At 44.8% G+C, this 20,690-nt stretch overlaps 3 protein-coding genes across 3 annotated transcripts; 1 reads left to right on the top strand and 2 right to left on the bottom strand.

Annotated features, from left to right (window-relative positions):
• Positions 1-1,444: 1,444 nt before the first annotated feature.
• Positions 1,445-1,870, bottom strand: LOC147966138 (uncharacterized). The gene has a single exon (XM_087530732.1). The coding sequence runs from the start codon at positions 1,868-1,870 to the stop codon at positions 1,445-1,447; it is 426 nt and encodes a 141-aa protein (XP_087386858.1).
• A 788-nt stretch (positions 1,871-2,658) lies between these two features.
• On the bottom strand, positions 2,659-4,098 carry LOC147966137 (uncharacterized). Its single transcript, XM_087530731.1, has 2 exons — positions 3,904-4,098; positions 2,659-3,426 (listed from the first exon to the last, which is right to left on the bottom strand). The coding sequence occupies exons 1-2, from the start codon at positions 4,096-4,098 to the stop codon at positions 2,659-2,661; spliced, it is 963 nt and encodes a 320-aa protein (XP_087386857.1).
• Positions 4,099-9,191: 5,093 nt separating this feature from the next.
• On the top strand, positions 9,192-20,433 carry LOC125530633 (putative cyclic nucleotide-gated ion channel 20, chloroplastic). Its single transcript, XM_087528675.1, has 13 exons — positions 9,192-9,438; positions 10,223-10,675; positions 11,193-11,378; positions 12,328-12,426; positions 15,482-15,619; positions 16,172-16,426; positions 16,790-17,056; positions 17,293-17,438; positions 17,673-17,750; positions 18,737-18,866; positions 19,298-19,544; positions 19,628-19,790; positions 20,087-20,433. Exons 2-13 carry the CDS (start codon positions 10,232-10,234, stop codon positions 20,253-20,255), a joined length of 2,322 nt encoding a protein of 773 aa, XP_087384801.1. The 5' UTR covers positions 9,192-9,438; positions 10,223-10,231; the 3' UTR covers positions 20,256-20,433.
• The last annotated feature ends 257 nt before the right edge of the window (positions 20,434-20,690 follow it).

Here is a 20,690-nt window from a genome sequence, read left to right as displayed (position 1 = left end):
TTTTCTACCAGTGCTTCTAGAAAAATGATACTGTCATCCGCGTGGCCGCGCCCTTTAGTCCCGGTTCTGGGACTATAGGCCATTTTTCTACCAGTGCTTCTAGAAAAATGATACTGTCATCCGCAAAAAGTAGGTGCGTAACGTGGGGGCCAGTGCACCCAAATGTCACGCCCTTTACTTCCCTTTCCTGTTGTGCATGTTTGAGCAACGCAGAAAAGCCTTCGACGTAAAAGAGGAAGAGATAGGGGGAGAGGGGATCCCCCTGCCTGAGCCCTCTAGATGGGTAGAAGCATCGTGAAAAACCTCCATTGAGCTTAACCGAGAAGGAAGCAGACTTCACACGCCTCATGATCATCGATATCCAATTGTTCGCAAAACCAATCTGCTCCGTTATTTGTTGCAAAAAATCCCACTCTAACCGGTCATAAAAATCCCACGCTTCATCATATTCAGTTTCACCGCACACAACGGTTTCTTTCTCTTCCTCTTCTGTATCGCATGAACACATTCATAGGCAACAAGAACATTGTCCGTGATCAAACGACCCGGAACGAAAGCACTTTGCTCCTCTGAGATAAGGACCGGCAAAATTCCTTTTAGTCTGTTTGCAAGAACCTTTGTCGCGATCTTGTAAAGAACGTTGCAGAGACTTATGGGCCTAAACTAAGAGAGTAACTCCGGTGAGTTACACTTCGGAATCATGACAATGATCGTATCGTTAAAAGCTTCCGGCGCAGCCACACCATTTAGAAAGTCCTTTACTGCCCTGCAAACATCATTGCGAACAAGCGACCAGTGTCGCTGATAAAAAAGAGCCGACAGCCCATCCGGCCCCGGTGCCTTGGTCGGCCCCATCTGGAATAGTGCTTTTTCTATTTCTTCATCCGCAATGGGAGTCAACAGTTTCTCATTCATATCGTTTGTAACTAGTCGGTCGATATGCTGAAGGATGGAGTTAGCCTCCCGCGAACCATCTGACTTAAACAAATTCTCGTAAAACGCCGCATCCATGCCGCGCATCTCATCGTCAACCATACACTTGGAGCCATCATCACGCCTTAGTGCCTTGACCGTATTTTTCCGCTTCCGATGCGAGGCTCGCTGCTGGAAATATTGAGTATTTCGGTCTCCTGCCCGTAACCAGTCCACACGAGACCGCTATCGGTACATAATCTCTTCACGGTCGTAGATCTCGGAGCTGCTCTTCTACGTCTCCGACTTCCAGTGAAGAACCAGTAGAGAGGGCTCTGTTCTTTGCATCCAGGAGTTGCACCTTGAGCGCCTTTATCTGTCGTCTGATGGATCCAAACACCTCCCGCGCCCACCTTTGCATGGATCCCGCCATCGCATTGAATTTGCCGCATGCAGCCAATAACCCCTCACCTTCCGTTCCCACCGCATTCCAGGCCTGCTCAATCATTGTGTCGTATTGTTCATGCCTAGTCTAGGCTTCTTCAAACCGACACGGCCGCACCCTCTCATTGCGCCGCCTCGGAGCTGTCTCCTGCGCCCGCACTAAGATGGCCTGGTGGTCCGATTCCTCCGTCAAGATGTGCTCGACCTCAGTTTCTGGGAACATTTGTAGAAAGCCATCATTGCAAGTGGCACGGTCTAGTCTAACCTGAATATTGTCCTCACCATACCGCTTATTGTCCCACGTATACGGGTAGCCTGAGAAGCCCAAATCTACCAACCCGCAATCATCGAGGCAGTCACGGAAATCTTCCATCTGTGTGAAGCTTCTAATATTACCACCAATCTGGTCCGTCTGGAAAAGTGCCTCATTAAAGTCCCCCAAACACATCCATGGTAGATTATCCTGCCCTCGCAGGTATCGAATAACATCCCATGATTTTTTCCGTAATTCCATTCGGGGTTCTCCGTAAAATCCAGTGATTCTACAGACTTGTCCCTCACAAGTTACCTCCGCATCGATAAAGTATTGGCTCCACGGCCTCACATTTACCTGAATATGCTCTCTCCACCACAATGCCAGCCCACCACTTTGACCCACGCAATCGATTGCAATACCACTAGTAAACCCCAAACTCCACTTGAGCCTTTCCATCGCCCTTGCCTTCTTCTTTGTTTCACATAAAAACACCACCGCTGGGTTATGGGGCTGTATCAGGTCTCGTAGCTCGCCAACTGTCGAGTCCAACCCCAGTCCTCGACAGTTCCAGGCCAGAATATTCATTGCTCCCGGCGGCCCTGGAGCTCAGGGTCCGCCGATGTCTCGTCATTAGTTGAGATGCGTTCAAACACTGTAGACGTCTTGCGTCTCGTGTCGCGAATGAAAGCATCACCTGTCATCTGCCTGTCTAGATCATCCTTGGCCATCCACACCTGTTTCGGTCCCCTCTTCCTTGTTCCTTGCTCCATTCCTCTCTGGTCATACCCATATTGTCGGGGTATATAGTCTGGCTGTGGCTTCCTCACATATCTGCCATGTTGCCTTCTATCTGAGCCATGCCTCCATTGATTACCCTGGCCACTCCTTTGTTCCCACATAGCCTCCCTCCAAGTATTAAACTTGTTATGTGCCTCTGTATGCCCCTCAACATCCCCATGCTGGTCACAATACCCTCGGCTACGAGGTGAATATTTCACATCTTCCTTGCCCTTTCTGTCCCAGCGACCATCTCTTTGATTCCCCCTCTAGTTCTGCATCTCAAACAGTTTGTTTCTGTATTCATTCTCCCTCCTTTGTTCTAACCCATGCCTCAGATCATTATGATGCAACTGCTCATCCATGTTCTTCCCTTTCCTAGGACTATTGACCTCCTCCCTATATTCTCGGGTCCCATCACCAATGCGATGGTTTTCCGCTTGTGTATTTCCATTACGTGACCTGGAAGCCCCGCCAGTGCGGACGTCCCCCGATCTAGCAAACTCAGCTTGTAGATTATGTTTAGTTTGGCCACTCTTCCTTGCATTATCACTTTCCCCGGTCCAATTGCTTCCTTCACTGTTATTACTATTAGAAGCAAAACCAAACATGCCATCCTTCCCTTTGCCATTGCGCCCAGGTGACGCCCTCAGCCATTCCCCCCATTGAGACGAAGAGTCCAGAGGGGGCTCGCATACACCATTTACATGAACAAGTCTGCCGCAATCAAAGCAAAAATGGGATACCTTCTCGTAAAAGAAGTCATACCACGTACCAGCCTTATCCTCCGTTGAGGATTTAAGGCGAAAACCTCTAATTAACGGATCATAGACTGAAATTTTAGTGCGGACCCGTAGCTGATTTCCTCTTGCTAACCCTTCCTTGTCTACATCCACTTTAACAGTCTGGCCCAACCAGTTTCCAAGAGCCTCACCAAACACTTTAGTCCTTCGGTCTGGTGGGAGGTCAACCACTCGAACCCAGACATCTATAGACTCAAACACCATCTCTGAAGGCCTAGTGTTACCTTCGTAATTCTTTAAAATCAGAACATTAAAATCATACTGCCAAGGCCCATTGTTCAGAGCATGTCTCCAATCCCCCTCGCTACCAAAGTGTACCACAAATTTATTCCCTCCTAACTCCCTGAACTGGGCTTCACAGTGCAAACCCCACGCTCTATGCATAGTTTTCTCCAAAATACTTCTCACCATTGGCTTCGGTGAACAGACTTTGCCTATTGCCGACCATCGAGAACTTTTCGGAACCACTTGCTCTGGCTCAGCAAAAACCATCCCCTTAGCCTCTTTATCCATTAGAACCATCCCACCCAGCCTCGCATAGAGGCTTGACGTTGGATCCGGAGTTTTGCATTCTGTTGGCGATTTAGAGCTCCCTCGACTCGCTGGATCTCCACGACTGCGAAGAGGAGTACTCGTCGCCGCTGCATCCGCCGTGGTCGTATTTTTGTTGGTTGACCCCTTCGCTGTGTTTCGCCCACCTGCCCTGCTCACCGGAGTTCTTTTGTCACCCGTCGTCGGCCTCACCGGTGTAGCCATGGCCGCGTTCGCCTCCGTTCTTGGGTTGGATCCACCTCTAGCCGAAGCTGCGGCGTCACCCTTCTGTGTTGGCGTAGCCGCCGCCGTAGTCCCAGATGCCATCTTCTTCTCCGGAATCCTTGTCGCTTTCCCGTCCTCCCGCTCCGCCATCAGCGTCGCCTCTAGCAGAGAGGAAACACCACCGGTCCGTGGCCAGAGATGCGCCGTCGCCGCTCCAGCCACCACCGTATTCTCACCACCCCCGCCGGCGAAAACCCTAACCCTAGCGCAGTCGCGCGATCGCCAAGCAATCGCCCCAACTATCGCCCAAGCGTTTTCCGCATGGTGGACCCCTTCACCTTCTTTCTTTCGACGAACTGTCTAGAAACAGTACCACATGCATACTGACGACTGGTGGATGGACACTGGCATATGCCTGGTTGCGCGCAGTGCCTGGTCGTGTGCGTGATCCATGAGCGACGATGACAGCGCTGCGGCTGTCCCTCTGGTTTTGGATGCTTTGTGTTACCACGCAAAAATCCAACGTGGATTAATGAGATGCTAGCTCATGCCGTGCGTTTCCTTAGGTAAACTAGCTGCCCATCGGTAACAAGACAAGCTTGTCCCTGACTAAACATAGCAACTGCTAACCTACTACTCAGGTGTTTTTTGACACCCATGCGCGGGCAGAGAAAATATCCAGTGAAAACAAAATAACGTGGGCACCGGCAAAGACCATGCGAAAAATAAGTTTCCAAACTACTTGAAATTCCCCAAGGGGTATGGTATGTTGTTGCGAAAAAAAGGTATAGTATGTTGGGGAGAGGATGTTCTACAAACATGCCAGATTACCCTCTATTAGTAGAGATTTTTTTATTTGATTTGGGTATTGGTGATGGAACGCAATAGAAGTTTTGATTTAGTTGAGATTTGGTAAGATTTGATTTGATTGAGTTTAACCCGGGACATGGGGAGGGGTGGCCACATGAGAAAAAACCAAACAAGGGAGGGGGAGGGGGAGGGGAACATACAACGACCAATTCCCCTCTAATTGTAGAGATAACTGATCAAGAATATATATTTTTATCTCTCATATGAATATGAGTTTAGAACTTACAGTTTTACATGTTTATAGAAAATGAACTTTTGCAACAAGCATGTTTGGTTGTAGATTCTCTGAAATGTTGAAACCAGGTTTTCATGGAGTTGCCATTGTAACTTAGTTTCCATCGGATACTTTTTCGCGTCGCCCCCTGGGTGGTCGGCTGAGTCGCCACCCAATTTCCTTCCTCATCAGCTCCCGCACTCTCGTCGTTACTGCTGGATACTAGTTGGCCAAGTCTCCTCGGGCGGCTACGTTGCTGGGCTTTGGGTTGAAGAGAGACAGGAGCTCTGGCCCCTCTCTTGGCATCACACATGTCCAAAAAAGCCTTATGAATGCCCTAGGTTCGATCTTGGAGGTGGCCAGAAACTTTGGGTTTGTCGAAGCTCCGGATTTTCCCCATAGGCTCCACTTTTTGGCAAAATCAAATAGTTTTGGTCGGGTCAGGGGAGGAAACTCTTATAGTATCTTTCATGCTTCCCCTCAAACTTATTCTCATCCAAACTGACACCTCTCCATCCAAAAGCACTCCTGGAGCCCTTTAGCCCGTGTGGATTTGATATCAGGTAGTCCACTCATATGGTTCTTCTTCACCGCACTGATTTCATTGGTTCCTGGGCATCTACCCCTGAGAATCGCCATATAAGCCATCCTTCGCTGAGTGAGTGGAAGGATGATGAACTCGATCCTCGGGTAATCCCATTTCTTCCCAGGATCCTAATTTGTTTCTTGGGCATCTACCCATCGAGAATCATCGTAGGATCCATCCTACGTCGAGTTAGGGCAAGGATTACAAATTGCTCGGGCAAGGATCACACGAGCTTAATAAAAACTAGAAAATGCGAAAAAGTACAGTTAAAACCTAGAAAATTGAAAAAAATGGAGACCCTCTTAGACTCTTTGTCCTATTTTTTTCACCTTTTCCCAATAGGATTACTCCTCTACACCCTATTTCCAACATCACAAAGCAAATCTAGCCCCTTGTTTTGGCACACAAGGCCAGGAAGGGAAGGGTCAAGTGATGGTGTACAATACCGGGGTGGCCCATCGGCCAGGAAGCCCGTCAATGGGCCGGCAGTAGGGCCCAACAAGATGAGATGCAATGAAGGCCCTCGGCCTTGCAAGGAGTCTGCCTTCTAGAGGGTTCCTCGTCTTGGCGTGCAAGTCAAGAAGCCCTCAACCGATCGGGGTGCTAAGTCAGTTGAGAATATGTAACCCTAGACCTCGTCCCTCTTTATAAGGTGAGGCTAGGTGGTACTTCGAGGCCATCTGAGTCTTACTCATCATCTCAATAGCAACAATCACCACATACTGTAACCCACTCACATGAGGTGTTTTCCACAATCCGTCAAAGCAAAAGCAGGACTAGGGTTTTACCACGACCATGAGGGCCCGAACATGGGTAAAAGCCCCATGTGCGATCCCATCCGAAACATCTAGTCGTGCTATCCACCCTACGGAGGCTACACATGAATTTTAGTACCGGTAGTTGGCAAGAAAGGTTCCAGGGAATCTCTACCACTTACAAGCCCAAGCTCCAAGAGTAGCAACTGTTGGTGAAGAATGAGTTCGGGAATCACGAATCGATTTGGTGGAAATGCAAATCGAGTAAAGCTCTTCCAATTCTCAAAGAATTGGAGTGTGTGGTTGGAGGAATAGGAAGTAATTAAGCTTTTAGAGTTCGAAAAATGGCAGAGTAGCTCAATTTGGTTAGCTTGAGAGATAGAAGAAGGGGAGTTATTTATACCCCCCCCCCCGCCCCCAAGTGATCAAAAGAGTCATCGCCCCGCTAGGACTCTAGGCACCAGGGGTTAATAGCCTACACACCCGGACTACACATGGGATCCGCACGCAAAGAGGTCCAAGAACCCATAGTAGAGATTCCGGGCACCTAGGGTGTCCAGGGGCAAAACACCACTCAGGGTACCCGGGGGCCAGGACCCATATACCCGGTCACTCTAAAGGAACACCATAACCTCTCTGGCGACTCCTGGCACCCAGAGATCCAAGACCCTGGGCACCTGGTGACCTAGCAACAGTAGTCTGATATGTGGTTTTACCCTTATTTGATGATGGCATAGTTGTGAGGCTTTTGACATGTTTGGATTGAGAACCCCAACACTCTCAACACTGTGACCCCTCTTTATAGTGTGGTTTTCCTACGACTAAAATAAACAAAAAAACTTATGAGTCTTTAAAAAAGCCAACGCCTTTTCTCCTTTTAAATTAAGGGCCACCCGTGTCCGTAGATAATCACGGAGAGTCCAATGTCCTGAGATAAACTTGATAAATAACATTAGATCTCAATAACCCTATTGTCATAAAAACCATTAATTAGGAGACGATGCACTTTCACTACATACAATCTGCTAGTTGAGAGTTCTTTTGATAACAACAACATGCTGGTTCACGTAGTTGTGCATTTACATGACTTACTTGTCCACATATCCCTGAATTTTGCCATGAAAGAGACTAAATTTGTAGTTGATACGTCTCTAACGTATCTATAATTTTTGATTGCTTCATGCTATATTATCTACTGTTTCGGACATTATTGGGCTTTATTATCTACTTTTATATTATTTTTTAGACTCACCTATTAACCTGAGGCCCAGCCCAGAATTGCTGTTTTTTGCCTGTTTTAGAGTTTCGAAGAAAAGGAATATCAAAGGGAGTCCAAACGGAATGAAACCTTCGGAAACGTGATTTTCTCATCAGATAAGATTCAGGAGACTTGGACCCTCCGTCAAGAAAGCCACGAGACGGTCACGAGGGTGGAGGGCGCGCCCCCTGCCTCGTGGGCCCCTCGAAGCTCCACCGACGTACTTCTTCCTTCTACATATATATATATATATATATATATATATATATATATATATCCACGTACCCCCAAACGATCAAAGACGGAGCCAAAAACCTAATTCCACCGCCGCAACTTTCTGTATCTACGAGATCCCATCTTGGGGCCTGTTCCGGAGCTCCGCCGGAGGGGGCATCGATCACGGAGGGCTTCTACATCATCATCCAAGCCTCTCCGATGAAGTGTGAGTAGTTTACTTCAGACCTGCGGGTCCATAGTTAGTAGCTAGATGACTTCTTCTCTCTTTTTGGATCTCAATACAATGTTCTCCCCCTCTCTCATGGAGATCTATTCGATGCAATCTTTTTTTTGCGGTGTGTTTGTTGAGACCGATGAATTGTGGGTTTATGATCAAGTCTATCTATGAATAATATTTGAATCTTCTCTGAATTCTTTTATGTATGATTGGTTATCTTTGCAAGTCTCTTCGAATTATCAGTTTGGTTTGGCCTACTAGATTGGTTGTTCTTGCCATGGGAGAAGTGCTTAGCTTTGGGTTCGATCTTGCGGTATCCTTTCCCAGTGACAGGAGGGGCAGCAAGGCACGTACTGTATCGTTGCCATCGAAGATAACAAGATGGTTTTTTTATCATATTGCATGAAACTATCCCTCTACATTATGTCATCTTGCTTAAGGCGTTACTCTGTTTTTTAACTTAATACTCGCATACTGGATAGCGGTCGATGAGTGAAGTAATAGTAGTAGATGCAGAACCGTTTCGGTCTACTTGTCTCGGACGCGATGACTATATACATGACATAGGACTTAGATGTGCAATACTTGGCACATCTAGATGTGCTTTAGCAAAACTGAGAAAAAAATAGTAATATCATTTCTCAAAACTTGGAACTTTGTAATGGCATGTATCAAAATTACTTTTTTGGATATTCCTTCATCTTTCCTCCATTTTTCCTTTGCACCAAATGAGCCCTAAGATTGTGATTCTATCCATTTGTAATCACAATCAGCTCAAGCCGTGAAGAATCGTCCCTCGCGCGGCACCAAAATCAGTTTTGAACGAAGACAAAGGCTGGCACGTGAAGGCGACACGCTACGAAATTCCCATCGTCAGCGTTTACCCACCCCGAGAAGACCAGACCACAGCGGTCGTCCCCCTCCAACCCCAGGTGGCGCCACGGCCGTGGCAGCCGTGGGCGGCGCGTGACCCCCTCCTCTCGCACAGTCACACTCTCCCGCACCCCTATCCCCTCAGACTGCACCTGGGGGCCCACCTCCCCTCGCACCCGACGCGCCCACCCTGTCAGAGAGACAGACCACGCCTCCTAAACCCTCACTCCTCTCGTCCTTCCCGTGCGAACAGGAGACGTCCTGTTGACTCCTCTGCTCCGCTCTGCTCTGCTCCCCCAATCCCTCCTCTGCACCCCGCGCCTTCGAGGCGAAGCCACATAAAAAAATTGCTTGAGAAACGGCAGGAAGAAAAGCGGGGCAAAAGCTCTTTCCCACCCCCCTCGCCGCGCGGAATCTGCTGTCGACGGGGAGCAGCACTCTCGCGGCCTCTCCGGAGGGAGAGCTCGCTGCCGTCGTCGGGTTCGTCTGCTTTCTCCCCCCTTCTCCGTGCCACGACTCGACGCTTCTAGTTCCAGCGGAGTAGGGGAGGGAGGAGGCGTTTTTTTTTACGGGTTAATTTCGCGTGATTTCTCGGGTCTGCAATGCGCGGCGCGGGGCGAGGAATCAGCGGCGGCCGGGCGGAGATGTTTTTTTGGTAGCACAATCGGTAGCATTTGCGTCGCGGGAGGGGCGGATTTCCTGCCCTTGGCGAGCGTTTCCCTTCCAAGTATCAATCAGCATGGGAGATTGAGATTCGGGGCGGCTTGCCTAAAAATAGAAGATTCGGCCCCCGGAGAGCCGATTCCGTGCTTTTTTATTGGTAAATTTCCCGTGTACTTCTCTCCTGGGGTTTGCGGGGATGCTCTGGTAGCCGCTTCAGCCGCCGCCGCCGCCAAATCTCGGTATGCGCGAAGCTCTGCGTGGAGGCATGTCTAGATGGCGGCGAGTTGTTTCCTCTTTGTTTCTGTTTTTCGTACGGCGTTCGTCCGCTTGGTTGTAACAGTTATATTATTCTACTATCTATGTTCAGTGGCGGAGCTTGGTCAGGGTCAACAGGGGCCAACTATTTTTTCTTCTGCATATTAACACTTGATAGTGACCACTATATTTGTCAAATTTTGACGTGATACCCCAAATTAGCCCCCCTCAGCTCTCCCTAAGTTTCATTTAGCCCCCTCTTAATTCTTGCTGAAACTCCGCCGCTGTCTATGTATTAGCTGTTCAATTGAACGTGATTTGCTAATGCAGTGGATTCTGTGTGCAGGGTTAAAAGATGTCTGATCAGGAGAGGGATGATATCCCAATGCTGTTAAGAAATATTGAACTACCAAGATTTCCCAGAAGTACATCTATGTGTATGCCGGTCAGGGACGAGGATTATGAAGAAGACACTTACGTGCCCCATACCGGACCTCTATCGAGTCAGCCGTCGAGCCAGGTTGCAGCAGCAGGCAATCCGTTTGTTGTTAGCAGGCACACACCGGATAATAGGCCGCCACGACATCCGCAGGTAAAACAAGTCAGCAAGCCGCAAGCCGTCATGCCAGAAGACGCTGGAGGAAACAGGTGGTCTCATGGTGGAGATATTCCAAAGAATGAACATTTGATGATGTCTGGACCTTTGGGACAATGTGATAATCCCGACTGTGTCCATTGCCCTCCTGTGTGCAAAAATAAGAGGCATTTCCAACGGGCTCCAAATCATTTTGACAATAAGGTGGTTTTACTTGCTGTGCTACTTATGCGATTCACTTTATACTTGATGATTAGGCTTAGATCAGTGCACTAATTTTTATGGTAAAACAAACAACCTCAACCTAGTACTGGAATCACCAACATCTCATTTCTGACAAATAACTGAGATCATAGAAGTTTAATACGTCTGATGTTATGGTATAGTTCTTAGCTTGTTTGTCTAGTTAGATCTTCTGAAAACAATGGTTGAAATAGTTCTTAAAACTCTTACAGCTTTTGACTGGTACTAATTCATCAAGTATAAAACAATGGTTGAAATAGTTCTTAAAACTCTTACAGCTTTTGACTGGTACTAATCATCAAGTATAAAACAATGGTTGAAATAGTTCTTAAAACTCTTACAGTTTAATACGTCTGATGTTATGGTATAGTTCTTAGCTTGTTTGTCTAGCTAGATCTTTTTAAACAATGGTTGAAACAGTTCTTAGAACTCTTACAGCTTTTGACTGGTACTAATGTGAGTTTCTCCTCTTTTGAAGCTTCATAATATTCTCTATAGTCACCATCGTGGTTGGAAGAAGAGCATTGAGCGTTTCCTTTCGTACATTCCGATTATGAACCCACATGCGAAGGTTGTTCAACAATGGAATCAATTCTTTGTGATATCATGCCTGGTTGCCATCTTCATCGACCCCCTGTTTTTCTTCCTGTTGTCAGTAGAGAAGGTAACATTTTACAAATTTGCCAGCTAACAACTCCATTCTTTCTACACGTCGTCTTGGAGAATTGACACATTCTCCAATGTACACCCTTTTCTGAGAAAATGGTAGGAGCCCTGCCTTTGCATTATGTGAATGCAAGTTCTTTGAAGCACTGTATGCCTCTGCAAAGAGTTAGGCGCACCAATATACTACCTCTGTAAACTTTTATAAGACTTTTTAGGTCACTACTTTAGTAATAACATCTGTACATTTTCTACTTGCCTACTAGTAAACATTATTGAAAGATAAGTCCAGTAATAACATCTGCACCACTTCAAGAAAATCAAAGATATTTTACCTCTGGCCTCGCATCGTAGATGCATGCGGCCTATGTTTATTACAGCAAACTTCAAGAGTGTCAAACAAGAAAAGTATGACATGCCAAACTCACATGGAAAATCAAAACACTTGTGTATATTAGGCATTAGCAGCCAAAGTTTAAAAAGGCTGATTCTTCGCATCATGAAATATCACATAAACAAGAATGGAGTACTATAAAAATGACTAATACATTAGATAGGTTTGGTTAGATGCGTACATCTGTCTGCTGGTGCTATTTTGTAAAAAGCTCAGTTGTGGCGCCTTGCTAATTTCTAAACTTGTAATTATTTTGCTGACTTCGGGTGATGCTGTGACGTTTCTGGACATGTGTTGTTTGATGGTATTACTCCATACTTTCACCTCAGAGAGTTGATATCTATTGTGGTGATAGCGGTAGGAGCAATAAGGTTTCATAACGTTTTTCAGGGAGCACTCACCCTCAAATTTCATTACTATAGACACATTAAATCAGTTGTCTTAAGGATTTGCAATATGAAGATATGTTGGGACTAGTCAATATTAGCTTTTCTTGCTGTTGTAATTCTGATAAAAACAGACGGCACTTGCGATTTTCCTTTTGGGTTCAATGCAGGATAAGAAATGCATAGTATTCAACTGGAAGTTGGCGACAGGACTTGCCGTTGTGAGAAGTGTTTCTGATGCTATTTATTTTCTGCACATGCTTCTTCAGGCAAGTGGTTAATCGGTTTTTATATTCTATAATCTAGACAATGCTTCACATTTTACCAGCATGGATGAAGTGGGTACAAGATGTAATTATGTGAATGACATATTGTTAACTTAGTATGCATACTAAACTATCCTTGTACTGTTAAACCTAATAGCTTGTTGATTCTATTTCGAATGGTTTTTATTGTCTTGTTAATTCGTTTCACATACTACTAGTGTATATTAAATTTTAGACAAAATAGCTGACCAGCTCAAAAATTCTGCCATGAAAGAAATATCTTGTCAACATAAAAACTTGACCACCTTATTTGTTCTTTTGAAACAGCCACCAGGGGGGAGAAATCCCTACCAGAATATGATCTCATTTCAAAAAGAGATTGATCCAGTTTATAAGGAACTGGATCAAAAACCTTAAGAGCCCAAGGGGCAAGCGTGCCGAGGCAGGAAAACAGGAAAACAGGAAACACACACACACAAAACCAAGTACACAGTAAGGGCATGTACGATGGTTGATAAGATAGTCTTATCTTAAGTCTTGCATCTAGTTTAGAGATGACAAAAAAAATATGTCTACAATGGGTCATCTCTTAGCCTTATCTTCAATAACTAGCTATTCGTAAAAATGTGGTGAGACAAATTGTGCTAAGAGATCATATCTTGTCTTCTCTTAAATAAGAGAAGACAAGCCTTTTCTTATGATTTCTCTTTCCTCCACCTCATCATTTATCCTACGTGTCAGTCCTAAGATAGAACCATTGTACATGCCCTTACGACACACCACGCAAGGAACAACTGCGTAGACCAATAGATGGATCTAGGTGACTGTAGAGATGCTGCACGGGTTATGGCATAAGCACATACATGGGACACTAGCAACAGAGAGGAGACAATTGGGAGGCAAACTTCAAAATACACACATTAAAGCTCCAACAAGACGTCACTCTAGCCATTGAAGGGTAGACCGCAGGTAGTCATGTCAAGTAATTGTCCCATTACCAATTCCGTGCCATCCAGCACCCAAAGGAAGGGTGGTCATAGCCCAGGAGAGAATTAGAATGGAGGTGGGGAGGCTCTGGCTCGACGAACAAGCACGAGGGAGAAGCGCCCTTTCGCCGCTGGAAGGGAGGAAGTGGCGAGAAAGGGCGAGGAAGAAGTGACATGATTGTAGAGTTCTGCTAGTGAAAATATCTCCACCGGAGGGAGGTCATAGCCCAAGGTGAAGTGTAAATGAAGGGCACACACAACATGAGAGAGATGGCAACAATGGTCACCAAAGGGCTGCATGGTGGGCACGCAGAGGCCAATCCTGCAGCTGCGGCGCGGGATCCGGTGGTTGGAGAGCTCATAGGGCGGCAGCTGCGTTGGTCGAGGTCAGAGGGCTCGTCGGTCACCAACGGGAGCCAGGAGGCGCTGGCCGGTGCAATGTAGGCGGATCCATGGAGGGGGATGCAGGATGCAACTGTGAAGGGTTGGATCCGAGAGGCAGTGGGGGGGTCTTGGTTGTGCGAGGAAGGAGTCTCGTCGTTGTCAGCCGCCGGCGGGCTTTGCCGTTCGTTGTGTGCTGGCGGCAGCGAGGAGAGTGACGGAGGATGGGGTGGCAGTGGCAGGCAAGTCGGGTTTCCGCCCGAGCCGCCTCAGAGAGATGCCCAGGGGGTCCGGCCAGACCGTGGCCAATCTTGTTCCTGTTGAAGTGTATATGTGGATTGCCTATCCCTTTCCATCAGTTCAGACTTTTGGTTGCGTTGGCTAGTGCATGAAGCTTAACATGGTATCAAAGCCTAAGGTCTTGAGTTCAAATCCTGGCTTTCGCAATTTTATCCAAAATTTGCTGCTTCCCCCCTCTGTGCCTAGGCCTGGGCATTCGGTTAGGTGCCTTGATTTATATTCACCGAAGAGACCCAATGTTTGGAGGAGAGGAAGAAATCACGAGTCAAATCATGGAGAAAACAAGAACAGCCGGACACATTAATCCAAACATGTGTAGCATTCATGGTTGTGGGGACTGATACAAAGAAAACGGGGCAGAGCCATGGACGTCGTCGGGCGCCGTTGAGAGCCATGGGCGCCGCCGGGCACCACCGTGCAGGAGCCATGGGCACCGCCGGCCGATGGCGCGCCACCGCGCAGGAGCCACAGGTGCTGGCGCGCAGCGGTCGCCGCTAGTTTTGCGCGAGGTGGGGATCGGAAGCGGAGACGGCGGCGCTTCGTGATGTGTGTGCTTGAAGCCTCGAACGAATACAAGATAAGATGCAGGAGGCGGAGCTTTGTGTGTTTGTGGCTGAGATATCGCTGAAAAAAAATGTCGTGTAGTGGTTGGATTCTTACGAACGTGGATGGGCTGTTGGCCTATGTACGCTGGGCTTTAATACAACACAATATTTCGGTTTATTCGGGTGATTCGGTCAACAGACTGGAACGACCAAATTCACTGAAGCAATTTCGGTTTCTCAGGTTTGCTGACCGAGCGAACAACCGATGCTTCGGTTCTCGGTTTTTTCGGCTTCGGTCTCGATTTTTTGGGCTCCGGTCTTCAGTTCTCGGTTTTTATGCCCACCCCTATCTGTGTCCATCTATAGGCCTCTTGAGTCTATTCACGTGTTGACTTCCAGCGTCGCACGTGACAGGGGTGTTGAAGTGTATATGTGGATCGCCTAGCCCTTTCCATCAGTTCAGACTTTTGGTTGCGTTGGCTAGTGCATGAAGCTTAACAGTTCCATGTACTGTTGTCATCCCACCTTATTTGTTATGTGGGTTTTGTACAAAGACTTGAAGTTGAATTAGATCTGTTCTACTGATACCGGGCTTGTCTTTGAATTAGATCTGTTTCACATATACCAATTTGTGAACATCAACCAAATATTTTATCTAGTGGTAGTCTTTTGTTGAACAGAACTCATGGGGGAAATGGAGCTGCATTTTTTGTTATAATAATTTTGAAGGTTCTACTTTATTCATGTGTGCTCTCTACTTTGATCTCAGTTGTGCTGCCAACAATTGTTATGTAGCTTCAAACTTATGTCATGATATTGATGAACATAATGATACTTCTCTTTCAGTTCAGACTGGCTTATGTAGCTCCAGAGTCAAGAGTAGTGGGAGCTGGAGATTTAGTTGACGAGCCAAAGAAAATAGCTGTTCATTATCTTCGTGGTTATTTTTTACTTGATTTCTTCGTTGTGCTTCCACTCCCTCAGGTGACTAAGACTTTCTACATTGATACCAGTTGTTTTAGATATCAAGCTTCCTCATCTCATTCCTAACAAGGACCACTTGTTATTTATGCCAAAATATTTGTTCTAAGCCACACTCAAAATGCATGTATAATGTATTGCATATTTTGACTTGCTTTGGTTGCGCACGTTACAAACATATTTAGGCGAACCAGAAACTGCAAAGATCATATATAACTTGGCATAACAGTGATTATAAGAAGGCAAAATGAAGGTCGTGCTTACATAGGATCTACACATTTTAGCTCAGCCGATAATATATATTCCTAATAAATTTGCATGCATGCAAATTTCCTTTCTATGCAGCAACTGTTCTAATCTTTTCTCTAGATGGATGAATGGTTCTCATCTGCTTACTGTTCCAGTTACTCGTATAAACCAGGGAGAATTGCTCTCTTTTTCAAGTTCGTGACCAAAATAGACATATCATTGAAAGAATTTGACTTCCTTTGAACTTCCTTGCTATGTTTGTGCCATGTACTAACTGCTAAGTTTTTTCTTTGTTGCTTGATCAAGGTGATTATATTGGCGATTATCCCTAGATCTTTTGGCTTATCAACAACAGCAGATGATGCCAAGAATTATTTGCGTGTCATTATTCTTCTTCAATATGTCCCCCGCATCATCAGATTTGTACCATTGCTCGGTGGTCGTCAGTCTGCCACTGGATTCATATTTGAGTCGGCATGGGCTAATTTTGTGATTAATCTTCTAATGTTTGTTTTAGCGGGTCATGTCGTCGGTTCATGTTGGTACCTTTTTGGATTACAGGTCAGTTCATTTTTTATTGCAATTTACAGAACCATGAAGTTAACTTCCTCAATTGTATTTTACTAGTGCTAGAATATTACTCTCCGCCGGCATTGTTATAGAGAGTGGTCCTGAAGACACGTCCAGTTGCATTTAGTTCTAACATTTTTTGAGAAAAATATGTGCTCTGACTTAACTGCAACTAAAAGGAAAAATGTGATAGAAAGTTAAAAGCTGCCAGATACTGCTGCTTAATTTAATTTGTACTATGTCTCAGTTATGTATACTTCAGCAGTTATCCTTGATCATAAGTTATTCAATTTGCATAGTCAGTGCTTAACACCTGATGCCTATAAAATACTTCTGTTTCATATTTTGTCACAGAGGGTTAACCAATGCCTACAAAATGCTTGTTCTGCGTCAAACATTTCGTCGTGTAAGGTTTTCCGAGACTGTGGACTCAACTTTGATATTGGAGGGCAGAATGAGCAAATTAGTCAGCAATGGTTTAATGAGCCAGCCTCAACAGCTTGTTTTGACACCGGGAATGATACTAATTTCCAGTATGGGATTTATCAGCAAGCTGTTCTGCTGGCTACGAAACACAGTGCTGTTACACGCTATGTATATTCATTATTTTGGGGTTTTCAGGTATTTTACATCTATTGCCCGTGTTCTTCTATTTCACTTAGGTATCCCTTTTGTTGTACTTGACATGTGGTGAATAGACTTTTCCACAACATACTTCCTTATTTTTACCTTTTTTTATCTCCGTACTGAATCTACTTACCAGTGGTGTTTCCATCTATTTGTACATGTTTTAATTTAGAGAATTTAAATTTATTCTTGCTGGCATTTATTTTTGAATGTAAATGGTTCCATTTCAGCAAATCAGTACTTTGGCTGGAAATCTTATCCCAAGTTACTTCGAAGGGGAAGTCCTCTTCACTATGGCTATTGTTGGTTTGGGACTGTTGCTTTTTGCACTACTCATCGGGAACATGCAAAATTTTCTCCAAGCTCTTGGAAGCCGGTATGGGGTTATTACTGCTAGCTTATTTATCATGCTGTATGATCCACCTAGTTATCAATGAGCTCACACTACCTTTCCATGGAAACCTCATGCTAATTATTCATTACTGACATGAGAACCCTTACTTATTATGCATGCTTATGTATCTCAATTAGAACAATTCAGTCAACAATTATTATTTGTAGCAATATGAATCTTGATGTGGTGTATGAAGTTTTCCTTGTCTTTTTGTAGGAAACTAGAGATGCAACTTAGACGGCGTGATGTTGAGCAGTGGATGAGCCATAGACGACTGCCTGAAGATTTGAGAAGGTTTTACCTTGTGACTTCTAAACAAATATTATTGTTTTACATATTTCATGGTCTTGTACAATTGTACTCGAAAGAAGTTTTATTGTTTTGACATGTTGCTAATCTACTTTGCTTGTTATGCTTCATGAACTTGTTCTCTGTTATTTGTGATGTTTCTACAGTTCGTATAGAAATAACAGTTTGCCAAATACTGGTGTAGTCAATCTCATGTTTCATGAAGAACTATCTTAAAACTTCATGAAAAGCTATCTTAATTTGTTTCATTGGGACAACAAATGTGTATTGTATTTCGAGAACAAGCTTTAAAAGAAGAGTGAATTCCAGTATTTACCCTCTACTTTGACACGGCTTTTAAGTTTAGCAGATTTTCATCCGAATTATCTCATTTAGTGGAAGTTTTTTTTGGTTCTTACCCCTTTTAAATTTTCAAGAGCGATCCAACAGGGGTGTCCCAGCCGTCGGGTACACGTAACATGCCATGTTGTGGTTTTCCTTCTGGTTTTTTTTTCCTGCACACTAACAGGTCGAATGGCTTTACACGGCTTTTTTCTCACTGTCGTCAGGTGTACATACATGCCCATCTTGCAGTTGGTTTAGCTAAACAGTTGCATGCGGGTGCGTGAGACGGATATGGCTTAGGGACACGAACCGGTTCAGATGCAAGGAGGAAACTACGACATGGCTAAAAACAGGCAAAACTTTCGCTAAATGGGGTAATCCGGATGGAAAACAGTTAAATTGGCTATTTAGCATAAAAGGTCAAAATAGGAGGCGAAAGCTGGAATTCACTCTTAAAAGACATAAAACAATGATTTAATGCACTAAATTCTCACATATGTAGTTAACCTCCATACTCGTAACATGTGCCATCTCATGGCAATGTCAATAAAGACCTGAATTGTGGTTTGAAAATTTTCTTCATGTTACTTTTGAGTTTAGTTTTACGCTTCAAAGATAGTAACCGGTGGAGGTTTCTAAATGTACAGGAGGGTTAGACATGCAGAAAGGTTCACCTGGGCGGCCACTCAAGGAGTAAATGAAGAGGAGCTCTTAAGTAATTTACCAGAAGATATTCAAAGGGACATACGTCGACATTTCTTTAGATTCCTTAATAGGGTATGTAATAAGTTGGCTGCAGTACTCTTTAATACGGTATATTTCAGTCAGCACCGTGAGGATAGGGAATGAATTAAACACTAAAATTTTAAGAAAAAGAGATTAATGGGTGATCCCAATATAAACAGCTAGAGATCTCAGCAATCTTTTTCCATCGAAAAGTGGCACATATTTGATCTGTTCAGGTTTGGAGTATCACCAAAGAGCTAGCTATGGACAGGGGTGCGTGGAAGCTTGCTATCCATGTACCAGAGCCATGAGTTGGTTGCAAGATCTTATGGGTTTCACCTCTAGCCTATCCCAACTTGTTTGGGACTAAAGGCTTTGTTGTTGTTGTTGTAGTTTGCAGGTTCGCCTTAGTATCTATGCCTGTCTGGTAATGACCTCTCCTCACATTTCTTATGGAATCCCTGAGTGTAATTGTTCTGCAGGTTCGATTGTTCACCTTGATGGATTGGCCTATCTTGGATGCTATCTGTGATAAATTAAGACAAAACTTATATATCAGTGGAAGTGACATTCTTTATCAAGGTGGCCCTGTTGACAAAATGATCTTCATAGTGAGAGGCAAGCTAGAAAGCATCAGTGCAGATGGAAGCAGGGCTCCGTTACAAGATGGAGATGTATGTGGAGAGGAACTCCTCACATGGTACTTGGAACACTCTTCAACAAATAAAGGTCTGCAATATCTGGCCTGCCTGCTTGTTATACTCCATATATAGTTCATAATTGTAGCATCACATGTACTGCTACTGTTTCAGATGGCGGGAAAAGTAGATTTCATGGTATGCGTTTGGTTGCTATACGTACCGTGCGATGCTTAACGAATGTTGAAGCTTTTGTACTTCGAGCAAGTGATCTTGAACAAGTTACTGGACAATTTGCACGGTTCTTGCGCAATCCGAGAGTGCAGGGGGCTATCAGGTAGCCACTTGCTTGTCTGGTTTATCATATTGATCATCACGTTACTGTTTATCAAATAAAGTTGAGTTCGACTGGAACTGTAGGATGCTGAGGCTGTTGTTTTGATTAATTTTAACAGTGAGAAAATATGAGTAACTTTACTAGTGCCATGTATCGTGGTGATTAAGATTACCAGCTCAAAATCCTTCCATGATAAGAACTAGTATTATCTATGGTACTTAAGTATCCGTTTTCTGATCTCTGTATTACTACTCCGTTGGCTGATGCCTGAGACTAAGTGCTGCAAATGTGTTCAGGTATGAATCACCCTACTGGAGGACCATCGCTGCAGCGCGCATCCAAGTCGCATGGAGATATCGTAAGAGAAGACTAAAGCGAGCTGAAAGATCAAGGCCAAGCGAAGAACCCGATCGTATACCGGGTACATGTTCTCAGTATGCTTTTCAGCCTGGACAGAGGGGGTGATAGTCTGCCTAAGTAGGTAGTACTAACTATTGGGTAACAGTTCTACATCTCCAGCCTCTAGAAATCCTGAAATCCGCGGACACAACTCTTTGGTTCTCTGATCTGGTACTTCCAAATGTGTGAAACTAATCTCCTTGTATATAGATATAATATGGTTTATGTATGGTTTGAGTGTCGATTGTTCCGTGTTAGGGTGGTTGAGCAAACCAGAGGCAATTCTCAAAAGAAAAAGATAGAGTAAACAAGAGACAAAATTAGGAGAAGAGCCAAATGAACAGTTGAGGGTGGGGCAAAATGGATTTTTTTAACTTAAGAAAGAGAACATGACAGACAGAAGCTTTGTGCCCACGCTTCATGGTTCCATTTCCAGCACACTCCTCTTTTTCTTTTCTTTTGGAGGTGCATTAACCTGCGTTAGAAATTAAGATTTCGTGC

The sequence above is a fragment of the Triticum urartu genome, chromosome 6A (assembly GCF_056163025.1).
Source record: "Triticum urartu cultivar PI428250 chromosome 6A, HENAU_Tu73, whole genome shotgun sequence".
In the NCBI taxonomy this organism is placed as follows: Eukaryota; Viridiplantae; Streptophyta; class Magnoliopsida; order Poales; family Poaceae; genus Triticum; species Triticum urartu.
Note: the sequence above shows the minus strand (reverse complement) of the source record. Positions and strands in the feature narration are given on the sequence as shown.